At 36.5% G+C, this 13972-nt stretch overlaps 1 protein-coding gene across 1 annotated transcript in view; it reads left to right on the plus strand.

The window, feature by feature from the left end:
• The first annotated feature begins 1762 nt into the window (after positions 1–1762).
• The window catches only part of LOC113050466 (semaphorin-3F-like), a 42792-nt gene continuing 30582 nt past the window's right edge, over positions 1763–13972 (plus strand). The window contains exons 1-2 of the mRNA XM_026213436.1: positions 1763–2490; positions 3260–3429. Of these exons, the coding sequence (XP_026069221.1) occupies positions 3300–3429 (130 nt within the window). The 5' untranslated portion in view covers positions 1763–2490; positions 3260–3299. The remainder of the gene's footprint in view (positions 2491–3259; positions 3430–13972) is intronic.

A 13972-nucleotide genomic window follows, 5' to 3' on the forward strand; every position in this document is an offset into this window, starting at 1 on the left:
TTCATTAGAGGAAGCATTATTATGTATTATAGATTATTATATTTTGGACCGAAGTGATTTTTTTACAGATAAAAATGGCTTAATTATAGATTTGTTTGTTATGAATATATCTATTCACTTCAATTGACATGAATTGATGGGCTAGTGTGGATTACTTGTGGATTATTGTGATGTGTTTATCAGTTTTGACTCTCATTCTGACAGCACCCATTCAACTGCAACTCTTCTGATGAAGAAAAAAACTATATTTTGATATATTTTTTTATTTATTTTGGGCTAAGGTCCATTTTTTGTGTAAACTATTCCTTTATTTTGGAGACCGGATAGAGAATAGCAAGAAGAAGTGCTGTACAAATGGCATATTTAGAAAATATTTTGCATTTAAAAAAAACACTAATCAAAACAGCATTAAAGACAGATTAATTAATGCATGTACGTTGATAGTTATATTAGGTCAGAACATTGCAACATTGACTTCCCACTCTAAATTACTCTCATTCTCATTTTTTCTTTATCACACACACACACACACACACACACACACGCACACACACGCACACACACACACAGCACAAGCACTTAAACTGTAACATAGATAAAATGTAATTCACAAATCTGTCAGTGAGCTGAGCATTCTTAATTAAAGGTTTGTATATTGTGGTTTGGATGTGTGTTGCAATTCATCCATTTATTTGATGAACTGGCATGTGGTTAGGCAATGGATTTTTTGGCCAAACTTGGTCTAACCTCAGGTTGTGCTGTTTTGCACAAATACTCGGACACACAAGAATGCATTCAAAATCCATAATGCATTCAGACTCCAGGTTCTGTGTGTGTTCATATGACAATGCAAAGAGGGGCTTGACTGAGAGTGCAACACATTAAAATAAACAAATCTACAAATCATCATGCTGCGCTCTATGCTGTTTTTAAAGGAAAGTCCCAACAAATCTCTCGTAACCTCATGTGTTCTGCACTTATTTGCCATTCTCGACCCTTTCTCCTCAGGGGGTGGATTTCATAATTTCATAATTTATTCTATATTGTCATAAAATCAAAAAACAACAACAATAACAAAAAACTGGTACTGGTTCTCACCAGAGAAATCACTCGTGGATTGAGCCCTTGTCTCTTTCACTGTGCTGAATAACAACAAACACATCTGTTTGTCATCATGCACTGTGAAAATGTCTTGATCCATGAGGTTGTCAACGAAAGTTTGATTTGGAGCTAAGTTGATCAAATCATGTTTATAATACTGCAGATTTTGTTGCTAATGAGAATCCCTGAGCTTATCATATATTTTGCAGCAGAAGACCTATGAATTTTAGTTTTGTGAACAGTAATAAAATCAACATTTAATTCAGTAAAGGTTAAAGTGCAAAGAAACCGGATGCACACTTGAGTAGGCTATTTGGACCAAAAATTATTTAGCTGTTGTTCAATTTAACTAGTGCAATTTAACCACAAGGAACAACTTAACAGCCAGAGTTGCCTGCCTCAAAGTGTTCAGACATTTCTTTTTAGCTTCAGTTTTATGAATGGCTGACACATCCTCAGCTCATGCAGCCTCATGGGATAGTAAAGAATACATCCTTTTGATATCCTAGTTATTTCAAATGGTTTATGCATACTACAGTGTATAGGCTAGTATAGAAGTATACTGCTCCATGCTGGATGTGAAACAAGCTTTGTAATTCATTTTTATACAAACTGTGTTTCTCCATCATTATTTAATACAAAAAAATTTCGGGGGGCCATTTAGTATCAGAAAAAGACACGTTTTCCATTAAGAAGTGTGTTCTATCTTAATGTTTAATACATATAGATACCATTAGCTTATAATTATAGACACATTGTTTCCTATATTATCAGAGCAATGCACTGAAAATGTAGTCTTTTATCTTCAAATAACTGTGTGCTTCTGTTGTGAACGGGTGTAGCGCGTGGGCGTCGCCTAGAGTGATAGAGAGTGAGAGCGCGAGGCGAGCGCACGCGAGAGTCGTTCGCGTGTTTGCGTGTGATTTAGTGAAGATAAGCGCTGCACCCCCATTACCAGCATGTCTCGTGTTTTTGTTTTGATTTTGCCGCATGCATTGCAATGCCTAATTGCGTTGAAAACATAAATGGGTGTTACTTTTAAGGTAAGTCTCCGCCCAGGGGGAGTAACAGCGCTCCATCCACCTGCCAGACTACTTCAGCAGCAGACAGTCAGTGGACCTGAAGCGTGCGCTGCTGCTGCGTGGACGAAAATACACGAGACGCGTTTAAAAACTCCGGGCGAGAAGGGATACGTGCACTTCATTTGAACTGCCACGGAATCACAGTCACATAAATTAGTTTAAAGGAGCGACTACTTTGTGGACACGTGTATGCAAGTTACTTTTGACCTGACGCATTGTTTTGGTTTCTGTGCGTTTTCTTTGCGCTGGATCGCAAATTATTTTTACACTCGGACACACAGGATCGTTTGTGACCGACGTTTTGTAGGTGTGTTCTGTGTTCATTTATGAGTAACATGTTTTCATGCTTCAGAATAATAAATTCTTGTTTTTACAGAAGATCAGCAGCACTGTTATTATCCAAATGTTTTTATATAATATTTTTAAGAGGATCAGTCCATTACACGGCACTGAAATCCGATTACAATTGATATTTTGATAGATTTATTGAGATTTGTTTTTGTTGAAAATGTAAATGACACCGCTGTTGATAACTGAATTTAATTTGCAAGTCATATGCTTATGAATTTGATTTTATTGGAATAATAATAATTAAAAAAACATAAGTTGTGACAGAGATGAACCAGTTTAGTTTTATGACATACTTTGCTGGTTATTTTAAGTAATGTAAAAAAGAATTATTATTTTATTTTTATTATTATTATTAATTTTTTATACAGTTGACTAAATGGCCATTATACCACAACAATAAAAACATAACCTGCATTATGAAAGTTTTAATCATAATAAGTCAATGTGACAAAGTGGAAGGTTTCCACGTAGAATTTAGAACAGTGTTTTACCATTGGTAGACTCCGTATTCAGGAACCGACAACCAATTAAGTACAAGTGTGTAAATATTTGTGAAGATAGATATTTGTGAATACATTTGTGAATAGGTGACTTATCGTTCTCTCTCTATTATCAATTTCCATTTTCTTCCATTCAATAAAAAGATAAGTGAATGGTTATGTGAAATCTTAATCATGAATATATAATTGGATCCTCACCCCTTTCCTTCCTCCCTTTCCATGCAGGACCGGATAAATCTCTTGTGGGTCTTTGGATATAGTGACCATGCAGGGAGTCAGGACTTTGGTGCTGGGGACCCTTCTGGTCTCTGTGTTTTCAGCTGTCTCGGTCCACAGCTGCACTTTGTCTTCCCTGCCACCCGCTTCTGCTCCACGAGTCTTCCTGTCCTTCAGAGGTACGTGGCATTGCTGCTGTGCATGCTGTGTCTCACATTGTTGCTCTGTGGATGACATGCACCGGTTTCCTGTTAAAATTAATACAGAAATATAAACAACTGCAGCTGATATAGATTGCATGCGAAACATGCATTATTACTTTTGTCGTCCGTGTTTCCAGGAGCCTCATAATATTAACTTTCAGTGCATATGATTCTGTTGTAGTATTAGGCAATAGGGTGTTTTTTTGTTTTTGTTTTGTTTTGTGGGAATCTCTTCAGTTTTATGCTGAGCAAGCTGCATCCCTTCTTAGGTTACCTGTCTGTTTCACCTTTGTAATTCAAGGAGTTTTCACAGTCTGCTGCCTGAACTAATTTTCCTTTCTGTTGAATGTTATTGTGTTTCTTTAATTGGTTTTTCAAACACTCTTTGGGATTGAGCATGTCTACCAGCAAAGACCTAAATTCAGAATTTGAGCGACACTCTGTGACTGTGAATTTAACCCTTGCTGGGGGAATTGGATTTCATGTTGGGTCGGTTGGGGTTCATGCATGGCTCTTGGTTGGCTAAGCAATGCAATTAGGTTTTAGTTCTGAAACAGTATTTCCCTTGGGATTCTCTGAACTGTTTTTTTCTGAATATCTATGTTCTTGGTAGTAGCCCATTTTCTAGGACTACGCATCCATGATTTTAACAGTTTCATTGTAATTTTATTCTCAGGAATTGCAATTGGAAGGCAATATTTGCTTTTAAGCTTAAACTTTATGTTAACAGTATTTCTTCCAAAGTGGAATACTGATACGGTATACGATATTGGGCTGGTTTGTTTCCCAGGACCTTTATGTCCAGTCGTAGTGTACTTCTGTCAGTCAACACTGACACTGACCACTCTTTGCTGCCAAGATATACACTGGAGACATACTTCATGCATGCGCTGGATGGGTTATTCCAGTTTACAATAAAACAAAATCTGATCTGTGAGTTTCTGGAGATTATCGAAACACTGCAGTGCAAGTAAGGATGAAATAAAAGATCTAGTTTACTTTATGGTCAAAGCCCTTTGGTTGGATTAAAGTTTTTAGTTCTGGTTACTTATGCTCCTCTGTCTAACAGCCTTGATTAAACACTTGAATCATGTTCCTCCCCTGAGAGTGAATGTCTTGTCTACATTTGTTTAGGGCTTTAACTCACTAAACATTCAGCTCTCTCCCACAAACAGCTTCAAGCTTAGTGGGATCTTGTTTTGGTGTTGTACTTAGATGTGCCATTAGAAAATCATTATGATGGCTGACCAAAATCCAGGCTTATGCTGTAATTGCTTGCCTCTGTGCCTTTACGCTTTGAGACACACAGGACATCCTGTTTTATATCCCTCTCAGTTACTTAAATGTGACTGTTTGAGCCATGAGGTCATCATTTGTTCACTGTTTTAACGGTTATGTACCGTTCCACTGTTCCAATTCTACATCCTGTAGTTTGTGGTCAATTCAATTTAAATCATGAATTGAAAGGCAATCAATTCTTTAGTTCTGAATTTTAAAATAAAGTGTTGTGATATGTTGTTCAAATGCTTACTGTATGTGTTTCATGCATGGAGTGTACTGATTCAGTTTAGTTTGAGGTCCAGTTTAAGAAAAACAGCGTAAAGAAAGAAATGAATACCTTTTAAGTGATCCTTCCTGGGGGGATTCAGGTATTAGTACTGTCCCTCAAACACAAACATAAATGCACCCACACACATTCACTATGGTTCACCAAGATTAGTATTTTTCTGATAGATTCTTATTCTCCAGTATGAGCATGTAAGGAGGGAGGTTAGGGAACTCAGCCAGACAGTCAGTTTTGGGCTCTGAGGGAGGACTTGGCTGCTGTTAGCAATGTCGGTGAGTTAAGAGAGCAGATACTCTGGTTTTGTTGTGCCCTTACGCATTACAGACAGTCCAAATCACAAGAACATCCCTGAAAGCCCAATCATTGTTGAAGTTCGAGGTCTAGGTCTCATGACTAATTACAAGTTCAGACTCTTTTCTATGGCTCTTCTCTTGTCTTTACACTTTTTATGGGACTAATTATGATATATTACATTTGCCCTTCTCTTTCACATGCACACACTTATTTTTAATTCACCTCTTTCTCATGTATCTCTGTAAGCCTGGGATTTACATGCTAAAAGGTAGCCAAGAGGACTTACGAAGAGTCCCATGACAGCCTAAGTTCATTTCTTTGCATATGAGCCCTCACATAACTCCTTATTTTTGGACATGACAGTGAATTTATGGGCATGTTTATGTGTATTATATCACTTTAAGTGGTTAAGGGAAGATTCAAGGAGGAATGCTATGTGTGAATTGGTATTGTTTGTGTGTTTGTGTGAAAATGGTGCTACGGGTATTGTTTTTGCACACTGTTTTAATTTAAATTCAATCTGTAGATTCTCTTAGGGGCAGAGCACTTATTGCTCAATTTAAACAAATGTTTTCAGACAAAGAACACTTTAAAGTAAGTCTCTCAAGGTGCATCACAACTACAAGGTGGTTCTGATGGCAATGCATAAATTGTCACAATTAAAGCATTTAAAGCAGCTTGCTACATTTTCCTTTGCTGTTCATGCTAATGCCTGGGTAGCATTCTTTAAAAACACTGATCGGTGATAGTCTGGATGAGAGTAAAAGCCCCCCCCCCCCTTTTTTTGATGATGTGGATATGATGCCACACTCTAGAGCTTCTGGTCTAATAATAAATAATAAATCAGAAATATTAAATAATAATAATAATAATAATACATAAATAAAAAATTATAAACACCATTATAACAGCTGCTAGTCTGATTACTAAGTAAATTATTAATAAAGAAAATTGAAAAGTTGAAAGTCATAAAATGTCATGGTTCTGTAGGTGATGAATGGTGGTAAAGCAAACCTAGCCCATCTGCATTTCTTTTTAGATTTTATATGCTTAGCAGTACAGCAAATAGCTAATAACCCATAAGGTAAATGTAAATACTAAAAGTACTGTACCTGCTTCCAGCAGCATTTTGTTGAGCATAATGAAACTTAACTAGAAGGTTTAAAAATATATTTTGACCTGAACACTGAATTTGTGTGTCTGTGTGCATTTGTCTGTGCTGGAGACTTTTTTTTTTTTTTTTTTTTACTTCAAGCAAGCCCTAATAACAGCCTATTTGAGGGTTATGACCCCCCACAAAAAACAGAAGCAGGTCGTTGTCAGGGTGATCCTTGCTGTGTGGGAAAGAGTGAACAAATTCCTGCTATAAATGCTTGTAATGATAATCTGCAGCCCCATTTAAATGCATTTAACTCTGTTCTGGCTGTTCATTTCATTATTTCTGAGTAACACCTGGATGCGTAGTTGGTGCCTGAAAAAAAGCAGAAAAAAAACTGCTAAACAAATGTATCCAAACATCCAGTTAGAGCATTACACTGCTGCAATGCAATGAAAACTTTGTCCATTACAGCTTCCACAATCATTTTGCATAGTGGCTTCACAGATCTTCCTTATACGGCAAGAGCTTGTAACTCTCCAAAGAGAAAGGAAAAATTGAAATTGCATCATCTGACCCCTTTAACGCTATAAAAACATTTTCTCAATTTCTCAATAACAATTCTCATTTAGTATGTATGTAAATGAAGATAAAGGAAAAAATGGGAATGAAGACATTTAGTGAAAAGGAATGAGCTTTTTTTAATTGTAGCACCGGAACAAGAAAAAAGAAAATTGCTATGCATTTTCATGTCATGACTGATTAGATAATGGATAAATCTATCTTGTGTAAATGCTTTATTTTAATAGCATTTTAAATGCTAGAGTATATTGGTGAATTCTGGCATCACAACATTATAATGTACAGTATAAAACTGAATATTCATTCTGGGATTACATTTAAATGTTTATTTTATAAGGTGAAATTTAACTGAGCTTTATATGATGGCAAAGGTGAAATCAAGTAATTATAACCTTATACTATAACATTCTACACTCAATACTTTCCACTCATGACATGATTAGGTTTATCCTTCATGTTGTCTTTACCTGGGTTCTAACTGGGTCAATTGCGACACTAGAGACTGCACTAAGTGCTCCCCTCTGACAATGCACACAGATACAGAGAAAATGGGAAAGAATATCTGTGTGTGTGTGTGTGTGTGTGTGTGTGTGTGTGTGTGTGTGTGTGTGTGTGTGTATGGGTTTGTGTGCGTGTGTGCGTGTGTGCATGTGTGTGTGTGTGTGTGTGTGTGAGAGAGAGAGAGAGAGAGAGAGAGAGAGAGAGAGAGGGAGAGCCCCGGAGCAATCAGTGTCTCTGAAAGATGAACCTCTTTCAACCTGCCAAGATATGCCTAGGAGATCTGCTCAGACAGAAGGTGAGACACTGTCTCTTTCAGTCGCACACACAAGAGGCACTAAATTACAGCTATATAGAGACTGTATAGTGCCATTCAGTTACGATCATTACTTTAGCATCAAGCTCACCTGTGGCACATTGATGGGAAAGTTTTTGGAAAGATTGTGTGCTGTGTTCATTCATTTTAACTTTTGGCCCAACCCTCAGTGTTTCTCATCGGCGTCTTGAATCAGTTTTCTCCTGATCAACCAAAAAAAAAAAGTGTTTGTCTTCAAGTAGCACTGAGGTTTTCCAATTTTAGCTGAAAAATGCAGGCTCAGGCAAGCTCTCGCTTTATAAGCGAAACCGCAGCGACGTATCAGAACGTTATTAAAAACCAAAAGCGATGGGAATCATCAAAAATGCATTATTCTGAGCTGTTCCCATGAGTCTTTCACTAATGGAGCTCTTGGCAGAGTAATAAACTTAACCTCTTGACCCTACATTGAGTTTCAGCTTCATAAGAATCACTTAGAAAAGGCAGCATGGCACACAGCTTGGGCTCAGAAAGGAAGGCCTGTTCTTTCTTCTTTCTTCTTTATTGTGTTTGTTTCTGTCAAGGGTGGTATGGTCATGTGTTTTATTAACTGAATTATGGCATCTTCGTCTTGCTGATAATACATTTTCTCCTGAATATCCTGTGCTAGGTATTGTTGTCTTATTTAGACCTAACACTTGATATGCCAGGGTGCAGCAGATGCTGTCTCAGTGCTGTTTGTGTCAAGGTGGTGGTGCATCACAGCATCCTGTGCTGCGGCGCTGGATCTAAACTGTCACAGCTAGAGGAGATTGGAGGTGACAGCAGCAGGGCTAAATATAAGACCCTGCACTCCTACACCTCCACTCTTCATTTCTCTTCTCCATCTTCCTCTTTTTGTCACCAACAAAAAAAAAACTACAAAAATAGCCTGGTGTCATGGCTCTTTAGATAGCTATTATTTTAAGTACCATGGCATGTGGTAATCATTCAGAAACATGTTATGTATCAAAGTACCATGGTACTGTCATATTGTCCTTAGCAGTTTCTTTTTTTTTATGTTCTATAGCAATACTTTGGATTTTTGGACATGCTACCACGTACCATTCTTTGCCTAATTATTTTTATGCTATTATAGTATTTATTAATATTTTGAATGAGCTTTTATTTTATAATTTTAGATTATAAAATGATATAATTTAAAAAGAATGATTTACACATCCTGAGTACCCCTGACAAACATCTAATAAAATTTGTGCCTTTTCTTAATTTGAGTCACTTTAAAAAAAGTTGCAAAAAAAACTTTTTAAAAATAGCTAAATTTTTTGCTAGGTGATTTTTGAAAAAAAAAATTGCTAGGGTAGTCTGACAAAATGTTGCTAAATCTAGCAACAAAATTGCTAAATTTGCAACACTGTTGACATTCACTGACATTCACACAAAGATCATGCAGTCATTAGTCAGATGAATTTAATTACACAGAAAACTGGGAAGCCACACAGCATTTGACCACTGGATTTACAGAAGTCATTTCAATTTTAAGAAGCGTTTAAACATTGCATCAACTACTGATGAACACATTCATTTTTGGAATCAATTTAACCATGTACGTCTCTAGAAGACGATTGTCTTATTTACATGCAATGCAGGCATTCCCAAACTTTATTTTATTTTATTTATTTTCACTTAATATTTGAAGTACCCCTGAGATTTTGAAATGAATATTTTAATAATTAAGTATCACATTTGTTCACGGTTCTCTGACATTAGTTAATGGTCACATGACATGCCAGTAAATAAATATAGCATTTAACTTTTTTAGTAAGTGTTTTATTTGGAATGTATTATTTTAAAATAATTTATTTAAATTTTACATTTTCATGATATAATTAATTATTTGCTTTTATTTAACTCACAATCACCATTCAAATCAGTGTTATAAACAAATTTGGTTAAACGAAATCTAAACATAATCAAAAAGTAGTCTGATTATATTACCTAAAATGTGTCATGTAATGGTCTACATTAGTAAATAAAATTTTATTATGTAATTTGGAATCATTAACGGCAATCTACCCACTTCTGTCTATAACATCTAATCTAATATATCTATGTATATGCACATATTGACAGCCCCTATATTAAAGAACCATGGTATTTGAGTTCTACCCTCAATCTACCATACTGCTACTTTAAATCACTCTCTGTCCATCCTTTTGGCTACCCCCCCCCCCCCTTTCTTTCTTCTTGTATTGCTGTTTTCCATCAATTCCCAATTCCCTATTTCATTACTCTCTTGCTTGTCTTCCTTAGCTTCTTTTTTCAGTCCTATATTTTCATCCTCCTCTCTTCCCCCAGGGGAGGCGTCTAACATGTCGGTCTCTGAAAGAGTATGGAAGTGCTCCCATGAGATGAGAAAGAGTGCAGACATTCATTCTGAGTGAGGTCTGGGTCACAGCTCCTCACATGAGTCACGCATTGGGTTAGTTGAGGTTTGTATGTGGCCAAGAAACCTTAATTGTGAGAAAACCATCATCTAAGGAAAGACATACAGTACAGACCAAAAGTTTGGACACCTTCTCATTCAAAGAGTTTTCTTTATTTTCATGACTATGAAAATTTTAGATTCACACTGAAGGCATCAAAACTATGAATTAACACATGTGGAATTATATATGGAATTATATACATAACAAAAAAGTGTGAAACAACTGAAAATATGTCATATTGTAGGTTCTTCAAAGTAGCCACCTTTTGCTTTGATTACTGCTTTGCACACTCTTGGCATTCTCTTGATGAGCTTCAAGAGGTAGTCACCTGAAATGGTCTTCAATAGTCTTGAAGGAGTTCCCCGAGAGATGTTAACACTTGTTGACCCTTTTGCCTTCTGTCTGCGGTCCAGCTCACCCCTAAATCATCTCGATTGGGTTCAGGTCCGGTGACTGTGGAGGCCAGGTCATCTGGCGCAGCACCCCATCACTCTCCTTCTTGGTCAAATAGCCCTTGATGCCTTCAGTGTGACTCTACAATTTTCATAGTCATGAAAATAAAGAAAACTCTTTGAATCAGAAGTAGTGTCCAAACTTTTGTTCTGTACTGTAGATGACTTAAAGACTTAGGATCATACTTTTCATTTTTATAATATGTCACTGTTTGTTGGATGTTGAGACCATGAGAAAGATAACCATCACAGATGCCCTGATTGGTCTTTTTGCAGTTTAAAAACAAATCACTTACATGGGTTAGTTACCTGATCATCTTCATCTGCATACATGTGATTTCATGGGAAAATGTAACTATTTTTGAGGTGGCGATTTTGTAAGTACGATTTTTAGAAAAGAAAAGCAAGCATGATGGTTCACTCCTTAACATAACCACCACTGGAACATTAGGAAAACGTATGAGTGAAATTGTACTAATTTTTTTAGATCTCTGTGTTCTTGTTGTATGCCAGTAATTCTTATTTTTTTATTCTGTTTAATCTCTATTCAAACTATCTTCTTTCTCTGCAGACACAGAGATCTTTTGTCTGTCATCAGTTTTTTTTTATCTCTTCTTGTAAAACAACCATATTCACAGCACTCACATAGGCTCCTCGTCTTGTCTTGTAACACTCATCTGCAGTCTGTGTGTTTTATCATTACCTTTCTCATTGCTAATCAGCATTCACATTCACTCGTTTCTGACAGTATCGCTCCTCTCATGTTCTATTGTCTGTCTGTCTGCAGCTCCTCATCTCTGATACTCCTTTCACTTCAAAGGCATTGAAAAGCGTCAGGAGTGTAGATAGCTGCCTTGTTATAAAACTGTCTCAGAACCAAAGGTTATCCGGTCTGGCTAAATGGTTGCACTGTCAGCCAATTTGATGTGTTTCTTTCTAGAGTGTAACACAAGGGTTTCTGTTACCTAATGCAGAAACTCATGCAGAGTTTCAAAATATTTTTCTATTGCTGTTGGAGAGCAGTTTAGTGAAAAGAGGCAAATCTTCTTGTCACTTTGAGAAACAGGCAGGGTTAGTATTCTGCACTGACGAAGACAAATATGTTCTGTTTGTAAGCTGTGTATGTGCCTATGACGATGCATGTCTATATATGTGTCTGTGTTCATACACTATTTTTTATAGTATAGCCATGGGAGACATGCACACACACACACACACACACACACACAAAATAAAAGAGAAAGAAAGAGATTCTTCCTCCAGATGTGGTTTGGGTGTGGGAGTAACAGCCTGGAGGTTACCAGACATGCTTGACCTTAGGGTGGGCGAGGGGTCAAGGGCGCCTCTCCCTTCATGTTGTTTTAGACTGCCACCATTTATTACCATCTGTCAGTCAGGCATGGACTTTAATTCCACGGCTGTACTTAAACTCAGACAATGACCTGTGCTGACACACCAAAGCATCATGACAGAGGAAACCGAGGGGAAGCTAGCCAATCAGAGCGCAGGGACGCCACTGGATAGAGAGAACAGAATGTGAATTCACAACATGGTTTACTGGGTGGTAAAATGAAAAAATGTTTCCATCATTGACTGGCTGGAATTTGTCCATCATGTTAGAGGACAGAGAAGGACAGAAAAGAAAATGAGACAACAAAAATGTACAGCATTTGTTTATCCTTAAAATAGAAATACATTTATAAATAATATTTTGATGAACTTCAGTTTATATAGATGGTTGGTTGGATAGATAGTTTAATACGTTTTTTTTAACTGTTTTGAAATAAGTTTCTAATGCTTAGCAAGGTTCCATTTATTTGATAAAAAATACAGTAAAACAAAAACATTGAAATATTACGTGAAACAAATTTTTATTTTCAGTGATGTTTTTGTGGAAAACATGATGTACTACAATTAACATTTTTGAGGTAAGATTACAAAAGAATTTAAGGAAATTAGAATTTTTCAGTTAGAGTGCATTAAATTGATTAAAACTGACAGTAAAGTCATTAATAATGTTACAAAAAGGAATCTCTCTCTCTCTCTCTCTCTTAATTCAGTGAGAGTATGCATCAGTGTGTTTCTGTGTATCTCTCAGGTAAGTTGTTCCTCCAGATGTTCCTCATCATTTCAGAGGAATGGTGCATGTGGGCTGGAGAGTTAAACAAGTGGGAAAGATGGGCTTGTGGTTCTGAGCTGGAGTCTCAAGTGACTTTTACATGGTGTGTAGATTGTGTACATGTTTGTGAGTGTGTGAGATGAGACTGGAATCGTTGTTGTTGTCTGTGGTGGCAGCGAGCTGTCTGCTCATGTTGTAGTGTGATGAAGTGATCTCATGCTCATTAAAGGCAAAGTTTGTTCAGGAGGTCAGTGAGATGATGCCGATTTCCGTTCCCCCTCAGACGTGTCTCTATTTTTGTACTTTGAAGTAAAGGGCTGTGAATGTAGACACCCCTAAGGCTGCATGGGTTTATGTAGACTTGGCTGCTTTTTTTCTGTGTCTCTTCTATTCTTCTTGTCCCCTGCTGTCTCATTCCTATTTTTATGACTCCTATATCTCTCTTAGTATTTGCCTTACAAAACAAACAATTTTATTGTTTGAATTTTTTCCCTTTTTATTTTATTCCTGGGTGTTTGCTTAAATATAAAAATCTGAAACAGTTTTCACTTATTGATAATTACTTGAAGACCACGTTTATGCTTTTTTTTTTTTTTTTTTTACATATTATATATTTATGTAACTTTATAAATAAAAGTGTGTTTTAATAAAAATATAAATCATATTAAATATGTTTAATGCATTTAGTATTTTTCTATTAACACTCTATAAATAGAATTGTATTCAACATTTTAATTTTCCATTATCCTGCATTGGTTACAAGCTTCCTCAAGCATTCATGATTGTGGTTGCCAGATGTCAAGAGTTTAAACCCTCTAATCATAGCTTTCCTATTAAAGTTCCCCTATTATGCCATTTCGAATATATTTTTATGTTTTGCTTAGGTACCAAAATTTGTACAGAGAACTGTGGATTTTCACTGGTATCGGAACCGTAAAAACACTATTGGCTGCCTGGCCACAAACAATTTTACCTACCCTCAAATACTGTAGCTTGTCCATGTCGAGAAGACGCTGTGTCCTACGCTGTGAAAGTACATTTGTTTTCTATTCTCTTACAAAAGACCTTGTATGCATGTAAACCTATAGTATTGTAAACTTATTGTATGTAGGAGATTCTCGAAACAA

This window comes from Carassius auratus, chromosome 31, assembly GCF_003368295.1.
Source record: "Carassius auratus strain Wakin chromosome 31, ASM336829v1, whole genome shotgun sequence".
In the NCBI taxonomy this organism is placed as follows: Eukaryota; Metazoa; Chordata; class Actinopteri; order Cypriniformes; family Cyprinidae; genus Carassius; species Carassius auratus.